General features: G+C 46.3%; 1 protein-coding gene across 3 annotated transcripts in view; it reads left to right on the top strand.

The window, feature by feature from the left end:
- The window catches only part of CLK3 (CDC like kinase 3), a 1,797,083-nt gene that overhangs the window by 609,489 nt on the left and 1,168,157 nt on the right, over nucleotides 1–19,437 (top strand). For all 3 annotated transcript variants that reach the window (XM_044077203.1, XM_044077202.1, XM_044077201.1), the window contains 2 exons: nucleotides 12,482–12,576; nucleotides 12,690–12,819. In XM_044077203.1, coding sequence (XP_043933138.1) covers nucleotides 12,482–12,576; nucleotides 12,690–12,819 — 225 coding nt within the window. The remainder of the gene's footprint in view (nucleotides 1–12,481; nucleotides 12,577–12,689; nucleotides 12,820–19,437) is intronic.

Raw genomic sequence — 19,437 nt, 5'->3', positions numbered from 1 at the left:
ATGGGCAGACGCTCCAGAAGCTTCCTCCGCTTCCGGCTGGGAGCCAGTCATTATCAGTTCAGAGCCCTGCCCTTTGGTCTTACCACAGCCCCCAGGGTGTTCAAATGTTTGGCAGTAGTTACCGCTCACCTGAGACGGCAAGGATTCCAGGTATTTCCACATTTAGACTGGCTCCTTAGCAACCACCAGGCATCACCTGCTGCGAGCCAGACACTATACCATCCAAACTTGCTCCAAACTAGGCATCACGATAAATTTCGAAAAGTCTGCATTGTCTTCTATTACCTTTTATAGGTGCAAACTTAAATACAAAGGACATGTCAGCGAGACTTCCATTAGACAGAGTGCTAGACATTTGCCGACATGTCCAAGTCTTATTAGGATGCAAAAAAATTCAGGCCAGATTCGTCCTAAAGACCTTGGGTCTCATGGCAGCAGCTGTCCTACTAGTCCCCCTCGCTAGTTTTCATATGCGGATTCTACAGTGGATGCTGTTCACCTAATGGTCTTACCAGCAACTTCCAATGTCTCTCAAAATAATTATCATACAGACATGCAAAAACCAACTTGCTTAGTGGATGGTTTCCCCATCAGCACCCCGGGGCAGACCATTTGCTCTTCCTCCTCCAGTGGCTACGGTGACCACGGATGCCTCCCTGATCGGGTGGGGGTGGGGGGGCATTTTCAGGGCAGAACAGTCAAAGGCACCTGGCAGCCTCACGAGTACCATCTGCATATCAATGTCTTTGAGATGAGGGCCGTGCTTTTGGCATTGCAAGCTCTTCACAACTCTCTTCCTACCGGGACCATTGCAATTCAAACAGACAAAATGTCAGTAGTGTAGTACATCAACAAGCAGGGCGGAACCAGGTCCTACCCCCTATGTCGAGAAGCACTCACTCTGGCAGTGGGCGATCTCTTCCCAACGGTTTCTGATAGCAGCGCACATCCCTGGGAAGTCCAACGTTATAGCGGACAGGCTGAGCAGAGCAATTCTCATGCCTCACGATTGGTCTCTGAATCAGACAGTGGCGGATCAAATCTTCCGTAAATGGGGTTAGCCTTGCTGCGACCTTTTTGCCACCCCCTTCAACAGCAAATGCAACAATTTCTTCACTCTCCTCCCGGACACTCCCCCAGAGATGCTCTAGTTCACGATTGGCCTCAGGGACGACTTTATGCATTTCCTCCGTTCCCCCGACTCCCAAATTAATACAGAAAGCTACCACATTGGGATGCAAGATGATCCTCATTGCCCCTTACTGGCCTCGACAAATTTGGTTCCCGTTCCTGCATCATTACCTTCTGGAGCAGCCCTGGACCTCCTGATCCATCAATCGGGCGGGCTGCACCAATCCCTTCAATCTCTCCAAGCTCACTGCTTGGTTGCTGCACGTCCGACCTTAGCCAGGCTTCCGAACATCTCCCACTCGGTGTGTGAAATCATCTTATCGCACAAGTCTACCACTAGAAAGACTTATGCTAGTAAGTGGAAACATTTCTCTTTCTGGGCAGAGGCTAGGAATATAGATCCCTTTTCGGCCCCTGTGCACCATATTTTGGATTTTTTAGCGGAATGTTTTCGTGCTGAATCTTCTGCCACGATTAGAGTTCAGTTAGCTGCAATTTTGAACTTTTATACAGGTCTTTTGGATACTAGTATTATGTCCCATAAGCTTTGTAAAGCTTTTCTCAAAGTGACTACTTTACTCAGGCCCCCAGTGAGAGATCCCCCACCTCTGTGGGATCTAAATTTGATTTTAGCTTCCCTGATACTGCCCCCCCTTTGAACCGGCAGCTTCTTGTTCCTTGAAGTTTCTTTCTTGTAAAACCCTTTTTCTGGTTGCAATTACTTCAGCCAGAAGAGTTTCTGAGCTTCAGGCTCTCTGTGTTTGCCCTCCTTATCTAGTTTTCTACAATGACAGTGCGTCTCTTAGGGCTAATCCTTCCTTCCAAAGGTTTCTTCTGACAATAATTTGAATCAGTCTATTGATCTGCCTGTGTTTTTTCCAAATTATTCCAACAAGGCGGAATACAAATTGAATCAGTTGGATGTTCATAGACAGTTATGCTTTTACTTGCATAGAGCTAAGCAAATAAGAAAATCAGACCAGCTGTTCCTGTCTTATGCTGAGGGCAAACAAGGTCTACCTGTGTCGAAAGTAACCTTATCTAGGTGGTTGACATCTATCATTACATTTGTATATCAGCTAAGAAATAGAGCTTCCTGCTAAACCGAAAGGTCACTCCATTAGAGCTCTAGCTACTTCAGTGGCTTTTCAGGCAAGATTGCCAATGGAAACTATTTGTGTGGCAGCTACATGGGCCAATCCTCATACCGTTATTTCACATTATAAGCTGGCCTCTAGGAGCAAAGCTGATTTTGGTTCCACTGTTCTGTAGAGTCTGTTCCGATGAGCCACCCAGGATTGAGGTGCTAGGGACGCTGTCCCAACCAGCAAGAAAGAAGGCGAGATAGACAACTTAACATAAAGAAGTTATGTACCTACCATAACGTTCCATGTTAGTTGTCGTCTTCTCACCTTCTTTCTTGCGTCCCACCCTCCATCCCCTAACCTAGTAGACCGAGAAGAGTTCCTTATGTTTTTATCACTGGCTGAGTCTTCTCTGGCTAGTACTTCTGACTAGCAGTTTCTCCAGTAGGATTCATGCATCCTACGACATGTTTACTGTATTATTATTATAATTGTTATTATGTCTGTAGTTAGGTTTACCAAACGAGATCTGGGTATCTAGCGCCAGGCATCATGGGATATAGGGGGGCCTCGAGCCAGTAAGCAGCTCTCGAGCTTTTGGAGATGGCCGAGTCGGAGCCGAAGATCGGCACAGAGCCCAACCAGCAAGAAAGAAGGCGAGAAGAAGACAACTAACATGGAACGTTATGGTAGGTACATAACTTCTTAATCTTGGTCATCTATGCAACAGATCCCCAGTCAGGGGCTCCAGTTTAATACTTGAACATTTTCCCTTTCTGTGGCACAGAGTGATGGTGTCATAAAGTTCTGGTGATATGGGTTCAAGTAACACTCTTGGTGCTGGAGGAACAGATCTCTGAGGGAGATTGAGGCTAATGCTGATGGTCAGATCTCAGAGGGAGATTGAGGTTAATGCTGATGGTCTTCCTGGGAGCTGAAGTCTTGCACAAGTGTCTTGGAGTGAATATTGTATCACTGGTGGAGACTGGGGACTTGACATGAAGTTGACTGCTTATGCGATACATGCTCTAAGGTTTATCGCCTCCCTTGAATAGATGACATGCCCTGCCCTTCCTTCCATTCTACCATCTACCCATTGAATAGCTGGAGGATTATATGTGTGCGGAATGGCTAGGCTTAATGAGAAAAAAAAGCTTGGCTGTGTTGTGACAAATCCTTGCTAAGTACTTAGGAATTGATCTATCTGTAGGAGCTGATCAGATGTTCATCAAGTTGGGGGAGGGGATGTGATGAAAGATTTGAATATTTGTTTTGTGTGGGTTGTCCACAGAATAGAACTGCAAGACACTTGACACCCCATTAGTTTTGTTCATGAGCTGCATACTGAGGATTCAGAGAGCAGCACTTGAGGAAAGGCTGCTGGGGAAAAACGTTGAGTCCTGTCGTAAGCATCTGCAAAGTCCTTCTCTGAGAAGCTTCATTATGGTAAGTATCACTCATAAAAAATTGCATTCCTAATCGATTTAAATTATTGAAACTGGACTGTTTTTGGCCACAGCTTGTGGTGGAACTCTGCCAAAGCTGTATTTATACAGTAAACATTCACCAGAAAAATGTTTAGTACAGGTAAGGGGGGTAACTGCTTGTATAAAATGTTGGAGTACTGTGTTCTTAGTCTGAGTAAGAAACTGGTAGTGATTAAATGTGCCGTGTTTTAGTACAGTACATAGTGAACTGTAAAGTAACATTTGATCTGATATTGTTAATCCTCGTTCAGTCATTACGCATGGGTATCAGTTCTGACCTCGGAACCGAGCCGGCCATTTTCCAAGCTCTCGTCAGCTTCAAACTCGCAAGCTAAACTCTTGCCCATAATCCCCCTCTCCCTGATACCTCAGATTTTGTTTGCCGCGTTGCCATTCGTTTGTGTCAAGCTGCTTCTCTTGAGCTACGTATAGTTATTTGTGGTCAGAATAGTTATCAGAAAAGTTTCTATTTCGTTGTCTCTTACCCTGTCGCATCTAGCGACCAGAATTTCTTGAGTTTTTCTTCTCTTTTCTCTACTTTTCTACCGTGAGGTATTTCTCCCCTTACCATCGTTGGTAATCCTTCCCTTTTTTCATACCTTCAGGTATTCTCTTGTACCATTGCTGGAACCCTTTCTTTTATGTCCCTTTTTCTATCGTAGATAAGAAAGGTAGTCCGGGTTTTAAACTGTGTTCTGGTTGTGGACACAAATTACCTACTTCTGACGCACACTTTGTGCGTTTATTGTTTGGGGACGTCCCATTTGTCTGTTGACCCGCCCTGTACTATCTGTGAAAATTTTTCTAACAGAACCTTGTTAAAAAGGAAAAACAAGTTGTTGCTGAAGGGCTTCTCAAATCTCCCTTTTCAGAGGCTATTTCTGGGTCGGAGGCCTCAACCCCTCCTAGAGCCCAAAAGAAAATTTTGGATGCTCCTAACTAAGGCTCAGTCTTTGCCTTCGTCCCCAGCTGGGGATTCCCACCAACCAAAACCTAAAAAGGATAAAGTTTCCTCTCCGGAGCTCACTCAGTCAGCCCCAGGGCTTTTGGTGCCTAAACTCTCGGCACCCAGGCGTTCGGCTCCATTAGTGATCTCGGCTCAGTCTTCTCCTGCAGCCTTCACTGTATCTGCACCGAGGGGCTCCTCTGTTCAGACTATTGCTACTACTGTATCGGCACCGACCGCTCAGTCAGTGCAGACCTTGAACAAGTCTGCTCCGACATCTTACTCAGAACAGACACCTCTATTGTTGGCTCCAATTTTGTCAGTTCCAGCTTCGGTACAGACAACCACTTCAGCACCGATTACTTTGGTGCAGACACCCATAGTCCAGTGTCTTGGCACCATTGTTCTCTGTGCAGACTGGTGAGGTAGGTACAGAGTTTGCCTCTTCTGTGGACAGGCCTGTTTCTCCCTCAGTCTCCGTGAGGACCACTAGAAGCTTTTCCGAACACTGTTGTGTCTTGTGAATCAAGTTCTCCTGGCCAGAGGTATCCCCCCCCCACCCCCCAGGACCTATCCTTCTTTGGGAGGTGATCATCCATCTCCAAAGACCCCTTCTTATTCTCCTCCTTCATTGCCTTTGAAGTCCATGGATATAGCACAGTCTTCTCTCTCTGCGGTTCCCTTTATGGATCTCACTAAGGAACCGCACTTGCCTTCATGGCAGGAAAGTTTTGCTATGACCCAGGATGTAGGTTGTGACTAGCATAATTTGCTGCTCCACAGCCATCCGGGGACTCCGGGTCGGCAGGCTGAGCCACTTGGAGGGGTGGCCCCTGTCCTGGACATTCACTCCTCTTCAGGTGGACCAGCCTTCCAACTGATGGAGAAGGCTTTCGCTACTGCTGGCGATGCTGGACTGTCTATCCCCCCACCCTCCTCTGGTACACTGGTTTCACAAGTTGCACCTAGCGGACACTGGGTGCAAGGGTCTCAGGACATATTCCCACAGGAAACCCCTTTTCCGCTGTCTTCCCCAGCTTCTCCCGCTGAGGAAGTCCACTGGAAACGTTTGTGTAAGAGGAAGCACATGGACTCCATTGAGGAGTCCCCTCACTGAAAAGACAGACTTTGAGGAGGAAGGATCCCCATCGGTCACCCTCTGAGGTATCCTTCGGTGATCTCCTCGAAATCCTTAAACAGAGAGGTGACTGGCAGTCCTCTAATCCGACCTCTGAGGAGTCTGTGTTCCTGCAGGCTTTTCTCACCCGGCCCCCTACCTCCTGGTTTACTCCACCTGCCAATGAACTTGTCCGGCTTATGCAGCGTGCATGGAAGGCACCTGACGCCATCAAAGCTATTTCCCGGAGGCCAGATAAGATTTTGTCCCCTCCTGCTATAGATCCCCATTGGTCAAAGGGTCTTCCTGTGGATGCTTTGGTTGTGGCAGCCACAACTAAAAAGGATCTGACAAAGAAAGCCAGACTGTCCATCCGCCTAACAATGAGGCCCTGGACAGGATAGGGAAGCACACCTTTGCATAAGCAACCTTTACTATCAGGTCCCTGAATTATATGGCACATTTTACCAGGCTTCAAAGGGATTTGATTTCAGAGCTCTCTGAAACCTTCGCTGGTGCCGTGTCTGAGGTCCGCGACAAAGTGGCCTCTCATCATTGAGTCAGTATCTAACTCCTCTATGCGACTAATATCTCACGCATCAGAAGGAGCAGCGGGTTCAGCTGTGGTCTTACGACAACACGCCTGGATGCACTTGTGCAATTTCGTGGAACCCTTTAAGGCTTCCTTTCTTAACACTCCCATTGAGGCCTCTTCATTGTTTGGACCCAAAGTTAAAAGCACACTGGCCAGATGTGAACAGGACGGTAAGACCCTTTCTGCCTTATGTGTCAGTTTATTCTTCCCCTCAACATGCTTTCTCCCGAAACCAAGAGAGTGGGAAGATATGGTTCAAGAAATCTCAGGGTCCTTTCCTTGACGCATAGGCAGAGTTCTTCCCTAGAGGCAGAGGGGGAAACTCGCAGGGAAGACTCTCCTTTTGGGGCAGAGGGGGTCAGCATAACTAGGGTTCTAGGGACTCTTTCCCTGGCCAATCCTGCCAGCGCTCCTGAAGAGGTGGTTGGGGGTAGTTTCTCCTTGTACCCTTCTGCCTGGCTAACCATCACCACCGATTCTTTGGTACAAAGGATCATAACCAGAGGTTATCATATCCCCTTCAATATTTGTCCTGTCCCTTCGAAAAACCTTCCCTGACGTTCCACCCAGTCAAAGGAAAGAAGCAGTACTAGAGATAGAAAAGCTGCTAAGAAAGAGTCATCCAAATAGTCCCTCCAGACCAGATAGGATCCGGATTCTACTCTACTATTTTTGGTGCCAAAGAAAACCTGGGACTGGAGACCAATTTTGGATCTCAGTGTGTTGAACAAATTTGTGAGTGTACAAAAATTCCAGATAGTCCCAATACAGTCTGTCCTCCCGCTTTTGGAAAAAGACGATTGGATGTGCTCTATAGATCTTCAAGATGCGTACTACCACATAAGTGGACAGGCCATCAAGAAGATTTCTGGGCTTCCGTGTAGAAGCCAGTCACTACCAGTTCAGAGTACTGCCCTTCGGACTCTCTGCAGCCCCCAGAGTGTTCACAAAGTGCATGGTGGTAGTCACAGCTCACTTGCGACTTCAAGGATTCCAGGTGTTTCCATAATTAGACGGCTGGCTCATTTCCGCCCCCACCAGACATCTACTGGAAGAAGCCCTGGCATGCTCTCTCCTCGCTGCACAAAGGCTAGGCATAACCATAAACTGGCAAAAATCCAATCTCACCCCATCTCAGTCGACAGAATTCATAGGGGTTATTTTGGACACAGAACTGCAGAGCTTCCATTCCAGAGCACAGAATTTTAAGGATAAAGCAACTGATTCCAATCCTTTCAAGGGAGAAATCCACAGCTCACTCTGTCCTACAGCTGTTAAGTTCCATGGCAGCCTGCATCACCATTGTCCTCCTGGCCAGGTTTCATATGAGGCTTCTACAATGGCTACTGCTCACCCAGTGGTATCCTTTTCAGCATCCTCTTTCAGCCAGGAATAGAGTAACCCACAGCTGCAAACAGGATTTAAATTGGTGGATGACACAATGTCACAATGGTCTCGCCCCTTCTCCCCCCAGCAACCCAAGGCCACAGTGACCACAGATGCCCCTCTGATGGTGTGTGTGTGGGGGCTATGTCAGGGACAGACAGTCCAAGGCACTTGGTTCGAACTGGAGGCTCAGCTGCATATAAATGTTCTAGAGCTGAGGATGGTGCTTCTGGCGTTGCAAGCATTTCATCTCCTGCTGTCTGGGACGATTGTGATTCAATCAGACAATATGGCAGTGGTCTGGTACATCAACAAGCAAGGTGGAACCAAATCTTACTCCCTTCAGACCCCCCACCATGCCCCAGGATTCCCACTCTCTTCTTGATGCACTGGAAAATAAGGTACAACCCAACACTAATAATGGGTGATTTCAACTACCCTACCATTAACTGGGAAAACTACTCATGTACCAACTCTTTTGCTCAACGTTTTCTGGAAATCAATTCCAACGCGTTGGATCAACTTATCCACACCCCCACCAGAGGCAGCAATATCCTAGACCTGGTCATCACCAACATGGGTGACTAGTGTTCCACACCAGAGGTCAGCTCCTCGTTGGTCAGATCCGACAACAAACTAATCACCCTAGACTTCCACATCCCGCTCCCACCCCCCATTAGGAAAACAACCGTAAAAAATTTATCCAAAGCCAACTTCACGCTTCTTAAGACAGAAGTGGCAAACTTCATGACACCCATGCAGATGGGCAATAGAGGTACGACTGAATCCTACACAAATGCACTTTATAAGCACTTACACGAGTGCATGGATCGTGCTATCCCTAACAGAGCCAAGATGCTATCCTCCAAAAAAAGGAAGCCAATCTGGTGGTCTTCTGCCATAAACAGAACTCTACAACAGAAGAAAAAAAACTGTTGCAACAGAGTAAAATCCCACGATTGGAGGAACTCCCTGGTCAGCCTCAGTAAGAAGCTGAGATCCCTCATAAAATCCTCCAAAGCTAGTTATGAAAACAAAATTGCCACTGATTCTAAAGGCAACCACAAAGCATTCTATAGCTGTCAAAAATCTCAATGGTAACACTCAGGTCTGCTCTAAGTTACAGCACAATGACACTAAATATACAGAACCAACTGATAATTGCCAACATCCTGGCAGATAGGTTCAGTGCTAACTTTACCTCCCTCTCACCCCCTAAAGGGCCCATCTTTATACCGGAAGAATGCAATGTTCCTGTAATCACGGCTGCACAGGTAAAAACTTCACTCTCCAAAGCCAAGAACACAGCATCCATGGGACCTGACAGCATACCAGGCTGCCTTCTGCATGAACTACAGAATGAACTGGCACCCCACTTAAGTACCATGTTCAATCATAGCCTCACTTCAGGCTTTATGCCCATTGAATGGCGCACCGCGACAGTTATCCCACTCCACAACGGGTGGGGGGGCACAACAGACCCTGGAAACTGCCGCCCCATTAGCCTGACTAGCCTCGTCTGCAAGGCCATGGAACGTATTGTCATGGAACTCATAAACAGACATTGGAGATCTCCAAACCCTGGACCCCACACATTTTGGGTTTGTAAAAGGCAGATCATGTCTCCTAAACCTGGACTTCTTTGAAGTAGTCACCAAAGCCATAGATGAGGGTAAGGTGGTTCACACAACCTGTCTAGATCTCGCCAAGGCATTCAACACCATCCCCCCCTCTGGAATTATAGATAAACTCAGTAAACTAGGTATAGATCCATATGTCACAAGATGGGTTGCCAACTGGCTTACTGAAAGAACCCACGCTGTGAAAGTAGCAGACTCCAAATCAGACTTCAGACCAGTGACAAGTGGAGTACCACAGGATTCAGTCCTGGGTCCTCTCCTGTTTGGTATGTACTTCTCTGAAGTACAGGCTAACACAGAAGGTCTTTGGCTAACTAAATTTGCAGATGACTGCAAACTAGGAGCCATAATTGAAACTCCTAACTATGTGGACATCCTACAAAAGGGCCTCACTGAGACAGATGCCTGGTGTCAGACATGGTCTCAAGCTCAGGTCTCAAGCTCAATGCCAAAAAGTGCATTGTCATCCCCTTTGGTAAAAGTTCTGTACCCATGAACTACCACATAGGTGGTAGTCTACTTAACACCGAAAGTGTGGTGAGACCTTGGGACACAGGTGGACAGTAGTCTCTCCTTTGATAATCACATCGCCAAAGTGGTCAGGAAATCCTATGTGGCACACCTCAGCACAAAAGGTTTCTCATCCAGAAAGAGGTCATTGTTCCCCTCTACTCATCACTCATTAGACCCATTGTAGAGTACAGCGCCCCTTTTGGTATGTACCTCACAAGACATCTACAACAACTGGAAAGGCCGCAAAAATACCTCACAAAGAGGATTACTGGCCTCAAACAGATACCTTGCACAGAGTCTCAAACTCCAGCTTTACTCCGTCGCATATCGCCTATTCAGAGGCGATCTCTGCCTAGCATACAAAGCTATGTCAAACCCAGAGCTGTTGGACATGCTCCAGTTAAAGAAATCCGAATCCCTCCGAGCTACACGCTCTAGGGACCTAAACCTTGTCACCACAATAAACAGAACATGCTGGAGGGATAGATTCCTGTCCCAGAGTCTTCCCATACTCGAACAGACTACCTATCTGTCAAACGGAGCTCCTCGTTAGCACTCCAAGAAAAATCTTGATGATTGGATGGGTAATAGGAAATTCACCCTGGGGATCACTTCTGTGGTTCTGCTTGACATGGGCACAGGAAAATAATTTTCTTGGGTGGCGAAAGCCAGGGTACATTTTTGGCTAGGCTTGTATAGGCCTTGGGGCCAATAGCCTAGTACCTACCTATGAACCTTTGTCGATAGCCCATGAGGATATGGCAATGGGCGATGGCTACCAACCGTTTTCATCTAGCAACGCACATTCCCGGGAGTTCCAATGTGATAGCAGACACTCTGCAGGTGCATTCTACAACCTCGAGTGGTCCCTGAATCCCTTGATAGCGGTGGAAATCTTCCACCGCTGGGGCCGTCCTTGCTGCGACCTCTCTGCATCCCCGACCAACTACAAATGCAGCAACTACTTCGCCCTGATTCCCCCTCCGGGACAGTCACCCAGGGACGCTCTAGTCCCTGATTGGCCCTCGGGTCTTCTTTATGCATTCCCACCTTTTCTCCTCATTCCCCAGTTTCTGAAGAAAGCCTGTCTGTTGAAGAGCAAGGTGATCCTCATAGCACCATATTGGCCTCGTCAGATTTGGTTCCCCTTCCTTTGGCCTCACCTATTAGATCGACCATGGATTCTCCATCCAACCCCGGAGTTGATCTCACATCCACAGAACCTGATTCATCCCAACTTGAACAGCCTGAAGCTCACAGCTTGGCTACTCCAATTCCCTTGATTGCCAGGCAGAATGATCTTTCTTTACCAGTACGTGACATCCTCCTTGCTTCTTGTAAGTCTTCCACTATAATTACTTATTTAAGCAAGTGGAAAAGATTTAAGGCTAGGCTTAATGAGAAAAAAAAACCTTGGCTGTGTTGTGACATACTAAGGAATTGATCTATCTGTAGGAGCTGATCAGATGGTCATCGAGTTGGGGGAGGGGATGTGATGAAAGATTTGAATGTTTGTTTTGTGTGTCTGGGTTGTCTACAGAATAGAACTGCAAGACACTTGACACCCCATTAGTTTTGTTCATGAACTGCATTACTGGGGATTCACAGAGCAGCGCTTGAGGAAAGGCTGCTGGGGAAAAACGTTGGGTCCTGTCGTAAGCATCTGCAAAGTCCTTCTCTGAGATGCTTCATTATGGTAAGTATCACTCATAAATTGCATACCTAATCAATTTAAATTACCTAATCAATTTAAATTATTGAAACTAGACTGTTTGGCCACAGCTTGTGGTGGAACTCTGCCAAAGCTGTATTTATACGGTAAACATTCACCAGAAAAATGTTTAGTACAGGTAAGGGGGGTAACTGCTTGTATAAAATGCTGGAGTACCGTGTTCTTAGTCTGAATAAGAAACTGGTAGTGACTAAATGTGCCGTGTTTTAGTGCAGTACATAGTGTTGAACTGTAAAGTAACATTTGATCCATCTCCTACATAGAATCATGTCAGGATTTGAGTGTGTGCATTCAAGTTAGTTGCTTAGACCAGCACATAATTAGCAAAATGTGCTAGGTTTCTGTGCAGTATTAAGCAGTTTAGCTTGTGGGACTGACTTCAGCACAAAGTGATGCACCATTTAGCCTAAGTTAGTCCTTTTCTACCCTATTGTTAACCTTATGCATTCCAAGCCTTCATTTGTGGAATTCCTAGACAACTGCTAATATTTAGGTCTGCATGTGAGCATAAGTTTTTAATTGCTTTTCCTCTGAAGTCTAATTTAGCTTGTGTTTCCTTAGAATTTGATAGTGTTTTCAGTTACCTGTCCTTTAATATGTAATTGGTATTGCTTTTATCAGAATAGTATTGGAATAGTGCAGTCAAGGGTAGAAGGATACACATCTGTGCATGCTGGGGAAGTCACTGTTAAGACCAGTGACTGGGTGCATTGGTGAGTATGTACAACCAGAGCATCATAGATTGCTTTCCAAATGCTTCAGTTAGTTTGCATTACTGCTTGAGTTAAATACAGAAATGTGCCCTGGAGTGCTTTAAGTTGTAACTGACATTTCTGGTTTGTTTTCCAGTTTTACATGACAGCCACTTGACTCATACTGATCTGAAACCTGAAAATATTTTGTTTGTGAACTCTGATTTTGATATGATGTACAACGTTGACAAGGTAAGCCTGGTTTTAGATTTCTGTAATAGAAAAATTCATATGAATGTAAAACTTTTTTATGAAAGCTGTAAGTGTTGAAATCCACTTCAGTTTTTAAATTCTTATTTCTTCAGAAGTGTAATGAGAAGCTGCTAAAGGATTCCAGTATCAGAGTAATTGATTTTGGAAGTGCAACCTTCGACTATGAACATCACACCACGATAGTTGCGACCCGCCACTATAGACCGCCAGAGGTGATTTTAGGTGCGTTGTAAACCAGTGTGTCTCTGCCTTTCTGCACCCTGCCTTACAAGCATTGCATTAATGCATAAAACCAGAAATGTGTAATTGATGAGCATTTGAAGTAGATGTTGCAAAGTAGTGACATTTCTGGCAACATTATCTACCCTTTTGGTGGAATCAAATGGTCCCAGAGGACTGAAGGAACACGGATTCCACACTTTTGGATAAGAGTTTAAGAAAGGTGTGTGAAGGACTACATTACTCTATTTGGTTATTGATGGGGTAGAGTAATGTACCTTGCTGATAAGGAAGCAAGCACTGAGCTGTAGAGGGGGTACCTTGTTTTGACCAGAGCTGATTTGTTGAAGTGATGTTGCATTCCAGTTCTAGCTTGGGTGTGATGCATTGAGAGAGAGAAATATGTCCTGTTTTATTAGTAAACTCTGACCAAGTTTAATATAAACCAGCATATGTTGAGGTTAGGCTTTAACCTTGGCTAAGTAGGCTGGATGCTGGTCAGTTAAGAAACCTGCATGACAGTGATAAAGTTGATGGTGTGCAGCTAAATGATACTGGGATGTAATGTCTTCTGGTGTATTCCTGCGTTTTTAATAAAAGACCACAAAGTAAGTACTTTAAATTTCATTTATTCCATATTGCACTTTGTGCCTTGGCCATTGTCTTTAGTGAGTAAAAACATTTCTAAAGAACACAAAAATTTAAGTAAAATACGTGTATCACGTGACACCACTCTACCTATAAAATCACAGGCAGCTTTTAAAGCAACAAATACACTTATATTTCAGAGGGAGTGATATGTTCTAAAAATTTCTTGCAGTTTGTTTTATATAGGTGAGACCAGGGAAGTTTTACAGTGGGAATGCAAGAACTTTTTGGTGATGGGAGTAGAAGGTGGGAAAGTCATTTAGTAGTTTATACTTGGGGTGAGGGGAGTAACGTCAAGGTAAAAATACAAGATTTTAAATTTACTGTTTTTAGAGCTAGTTTTAACGAAGGGAGAGTATTTTTTGAAGTGGGTAACAATTTATTTTTGAAATCTGATGCACTTAGAGTAGTTTAAATGCAGAATGATTGTATTGGTTGAGTGATTTTGTCAGGTGATTTTATATTGTCTTTGTTGTCTTTACTCATTTGAAGTCAGTAGCTAAGACGCTAAATGCAATATGGAATAAAAGCTGATTTTTGTCATTTAAAGCTTTCCTGTGTATTCTCAATGGATGAATTGTACGTAAAACTGCAAGGAAAATGTTTGTTGAAGAAAATAACGAAGGTGTTAAGAGGCTGGTCTTTAAACTGAATTCATTAGCTCTTGGTGTAAAGCAGGGTTTCATTGCCAGGTAGTGATTGACTAGAAAATCAATTAACTCTGGTGGGTTGGGATTGGCCACCCCTTAAGGGGGGTTAGTAAGCTGCCAATCTGATGTAAATCTTTATTCATTCCTTACTGCTAGGACTTTGGTTCCGTCCTCGGAACAGACACGCCCGTTTCCAACTTTGCGCCAGCCAAAAACTCAGACCTACCCATAATGCCCCTCTGTCTCTCCAGATCTCGTTTGCCGCATTCTTCGTCAGACATGCTTAGCCACTCTCTCAAAGTTAAGTGGAAATTTGTGTTTTTTGTGTAGTTTTCTCTCAAAACTGTTGTTTTTAGTCAGTTTAGCCTTTTTTTCCTATCGCCTGTAACCTGTTACTATTTCCTACCCTTTGCCTTTGGTAGTTGAACCTTTACCATCGTTGGTATTGTCCCCCTCTCCTGCTTTTGGTAGGCCCTCCTTACCAAGATAGCTTTTTGTCAGTACTGTGTTAGACAAAGTTAAGTTGGGGTTTAAACAGTGCGACAAGTGTGGGTGAAAATGCCCAACTTGGACGGCCACGCTTGCTGCGTTTACTGTTTGGGCGTGGACCATGTAAATACTGCTTTTGTGACATCTGCTCTAGTTTTAGCAATCGCACTCTACCAGAGCACAAAAACAAGTTAATTTTGAAAGGTTTAGTCAAAACTCCTTTTTCAGAGGTCTCACCACCTCCTGAGACCAATAAACACAAGGAAAAACAAACAGTCACTTGGTCCCTGCATCCCCGACAGTTATGGAAACAAGTCGACACCGAGCTTCTCCAGCACCCATCAGTGCAGACCTCTTTGGCACTAAGAACTGTGCCTTCCCCCTCGGTGCAGTCTCTTGACTTGTATTTCGGTTCCAGCTTTGGCACCATCGGCTTCGGTGCCGTCCTTGGTTCTGACACTGGCTTTAATGACCATACCTGCTTCGGCACCATCCCTGTCCACGGTGCTGGTAGCTTATTCGGCTCCACAGACTGACCTCTGTTCCTAAGGTTGAACATCTTCCGAGAACCAGATACTCTCCAATGTGCGACCCTTTTTCGGGGCACTGGTTTAGCTCCTTTCTTGAAAGACTGGATTCTCCTTCAACAGCCACCTATATATCCACCAGGAGCCTTTCTGAACAAGATGTAGTGCGGGTTGTGGACCAGCTTCTGGCAGCTAGGGGATTGCCCACCTTGGCTAGACCTTCTATCCCCTTTGGCTCGGAAACCACAGCATACTCTCCAGTTTATCCTCCTCCGGACTGTACCCAGGCACCGGCGAGCTCTGTACCAGTGACCACCCCATTGCGTACTCTGTGTTCCGACTGCGGAGTTTTCCCTGTAGTCACAGACCTCCCTTGCTGCATCGGCTCCGTTGGAGCCGGTACACACTCGGAGCAGTGTTTGGACTGTCTGCACCTTGGTACCTAGTCCGGCGCCTATTTTTTGCTGTTGCCGTGTATGTCCACAGCTTAGACGGCTTCCAGTCCTCTCGGAACTCCTCATCGGGAGGCGGGCTCCTCAGGGCAGGTGTGACCTGTGTTCCGAGGTTGTCCTCTGTTCTGGGCTCCATCCCTCCTTGGGTGGTCCTGCTTTCCAGGTGATGGAGAGGGTCCTTGGCTCCACAGGCTTACAGTCATCACCAATGACATCGATACCAGAACCCCCTTTAGCATGCAGCTGTCCCAACCCCCTACTTTGGGATCCCGGGCACGGGAGCCGCAAGACCTCCCTTTGAAGGGAACCTTTTCTCCAGAGTCCTCCGAAGATCCCACTGGGGAGCCACCCCAGAAGAAACTGTGCAAGAGGAATCACCTTGATTCCCCTGAGGAACCTCTCACTGAGGACACATTGCGATGAGGGAGAAGGGTCCCCACCGTCTCCCCAGATGGCATCTTATTTGGAGACCTTCTCGAAATCCTCAAGCAGCGGGGAGACTAAGTTTTCTAACCCTTCTGATGAATCTGTGTTCTTGCAGGCCTTCCGTGCCCAGCCGTCTACTTTCTGGGAGACCCCACCTGCGGATGAGCTTAAGCTGATCGTGCAGCATGCTTGGAAGGCCCCGGACAACGTAGAACCTGTCCCCCGAAGGCCTGACAATTCTGTCCACACCCAAAGGCTAGCCCAGCTGGTCTAGGCAGTTGATTCTATGCTCGTGGCGGCGGCCATCAAGAGGAATTGGCAGAAGATCGTTCCACTGTCCATCCTCCGAACACGGAGTCTCGGCCCATGGACAGACTAGGGAAGCGGACCTATACTTCGGCGACCTTTGCCATTCGGTCACTGAACTATCTTGCACACTTCGCTTGCCTTCAAAGACACCTAATCTCTGAAATGTCTTCCTTTTTGGCGGGGGTACTGCCTGATGAGGTGCATGACACTGTTGCCTCGCAGCTAGCTACCCTTGAATCCATTTGTAACTCCTCGATGCATTTGATATCTCACATCACCAAGGGGGCAGCTCAAATTGCCGCATTAGGCATTGCCATGAGACGTCCTGCTTGGATGCGTTTGTGTGATTTCAGACTCCTTTAAATCTTTAGTCAACGTGCAATGGTTGACAAATCTTCACTTTTTGGACCCCAAAGTACTAAACACTAGTACGAAGTGAGAGACTGAAAGACCTTGTCTGCTGTGGGCATACATTTTTCCACCAAATCCCCCCCCCCCCCCCACCACCACCAGAGTTCCTACTCCAGGAACCAGAAAGGAGGAAATTTGTGCTTCAAGAAATTTCAAAGTTCTTTTTGTGACGCTTGTGAGCAATCCCCCTGGGGTAGAGGGGGCAACTCATCTGGAAGACTCCCCTTTCGGGGTAGAGGGGGTCCGTGTAACCATGGCAGTGGAGATTCCTTCTCCGGACGACCCTACTAGTACTCCTGAGCAGTGGCCCAATTGCTTTCCTCTGGAAGCAGTCCGGGTCGTTTTCTCTGCACCTACCAGCCTGGCAACTTACTACTACCGATGTTTGGGTGCAGAGAATAATCTCCAGAGGCTACCAGATGCCATTCGATCCATCTCCCAGACCCATCAAATGAATACCCGATGACCTTAGAAATAGAAAACCTGCTAAGAAAAAGTCATCCAACCAGTCCCACCAAACCAGAGAGTATCTGGGATTTACTCTAGGTTCTTTTTAGTGCCAAAAAACACGGGACTGGAGACCATTCCTGGATCTCAGTCTGTTGAACAAATTTATCAAACCTGAAAACTTCTGGCTGGTCACTGTGCAGTCCATTCTCCCCTTTCTAGGGAAGGGCAACTGGATGTGCTCTGTAGACCTCCAGGACGCTTATTACCACATAAATGTGGATCAGCACTCCCGGAGACTTCTGGCTTGGAGACGATCACTACCAGTTCAGGGCACTGCCATTCGGTGTCTCGACAGCCCCCCCCCCCCCCCCCGAGTGTTTAAATTTATGGCAGTTGTAGTAGCTCATCTTCGACTGCAAGGATTCCAGGAATTTCCGTATCTAGAAGATTGTCTCCTTACTGCCTTGACAAGGAATCTTCTAACCTATAGCCTCTTACACTCAAGGCCTCGCTCTCTGCTTGGGGATTACGATGAACAAGCACAAATCTCAAATGTTCCCAACAAAAACACTGGAATTCATTGGAGTGGTGTTCGACAAAACATCCTGTCAAGCTTCCCTCCCTCCTCACAGGCTTTTGAAAATAAGACACCAAATCCAAGCCCTTCTTCTACAGACCTGTTACCAGCACACCTTGTACTACAACTCATAGGCTCCATGGCAGCCTCCATTACCCTAGTACCACTGGTGAGGTTGCACATGACAATACAGTGGCTCCTTTCTTCACAATGGTCTGTCTTAACTCACCCATTCAACCACATGATACGTCTTGCAAACCTTTGCAAGAAAGAAATGCTTTGGTGGATGAAGCCAGAATCAAATCTTTGGTGTTGACCATTCTATCCCCCAGCCAAGAACCACGGTGACCACAGTTGCTTTTCTGCTAGGGTGGGATGGGGGTGGGGGGCATTTCCAGGGAAAAACTGCCATGGAGGCCAATTTGCACATAGATGTCCTGGAAATGAGGGCAGTTAGTGTTGCAAGCGTTCCATACATCCCTCCCTTCTGGGACCATTGCAGTTCAATCAGACAACATGTCAGTCATCTGGTATATCAGCAAGGAAGGTGAAACTAGGTCTTACCCCCCTGTGTCGGGAAGCCATGAGGATTTGGCACTGGGCGATAACTTCCAACCGCTTTCTTATAGTACATTCCCGGGAGTTCCAACCTTATTGCGGACAATCTAAGCAGCAACATCCAGATGCCTCATGAGTGGTCCCTCAATCCTGTAATAGCGGATCAGATATTCTGCCGCTGGGGCAGGCCTTGCTGCGATCTGTTTGCTTCCCCTTTAAACCAGAAATGCGGAAGCTACTTTACCCTGACCTCCACCCCCCTCAGGGAATAATAATGCATGATTGGCCCCCGGGTGTATTGAATGCCTTCCCCTCATCCCAAAATTCTTCCAGAAAGCTCCAAGGCTAAGAAGCAAGGTGATTCTCATTGCCCCTTATTGGCCCAGTCAAGTCTAGTTTCCTTTCCTCTGGCCTCATCTGATTCACAGCTCGTGGTTCCTAGATCAATCTCAAGATCTGCTGTCTCATCCTCTGGGATTGAGTCGCCCCAGTCTCCACACCCTCAAGCTCACAGCTTAGTTCCTCCACTTCCAATGATTGCTAGGCTGCCTGATATCTCGTCTCCTGTTCGTGAGATTCTTCTGGCTTCACACAAGCCTTCCACCAGGAAAATTTATTCTAGTAAATGGACTAGGTTCTCTACTTGGGCCAAAGATTAGAACATAGACCCTTTCTCTGTGCCTATTCAAAAGATCCTACAATAGCTGATGACTCTTCTACATGCAGGAGCTTCAGCATCGACACTCACTGTGCATTTAGCAGCTACCCCAAATTTCATAATGGATTTAATAATTCTTTTCTGTCATACAGTCTGTGCAACCCCTTTTTTTGAAAGGAGTATTGCACGTTAAACCACCTGTCAAGCCCCCATAGAACCCTGTGACTTGACCTTGGTACTTCAGTTAACAAGCCCTCCTTTCGAGCCTTTTGACTCTTGATATAAAATTTTTATCATGGAAGACTACTTCTAGTAGCACTTCTTAGCGAGAAGAGTATCTGAGTTGCAGGCCTTGGAGTGTCAAGAGACCTTGAACTTCCACAGGGATAGTGTCCCTTCATACTGACCCTTCTTGCCCAAGGTCATTTCTGTTTTTACCATTAACCAATGTTGACCTGCCGGTTTT

This window comes from Protopterus annectens, chromosome 7.part0 (genome assembly GCF_019279795.1).
Source record: "Protopterus annectens isolate FY-2018-M chromosome 7.part0, PAN1.0, whole genome shotgun sequence".
Taxonomy (NCBI): Eukaryota; Metazoa; Chordata; order Ceratodontiformes; family Protopteridae; genus Protopterus; species Protopterus annectens.
Note: the sequence above shows the minus strand (reverse complement) of the source record. Positions and strands in the feature narration are given on the sequence as shown.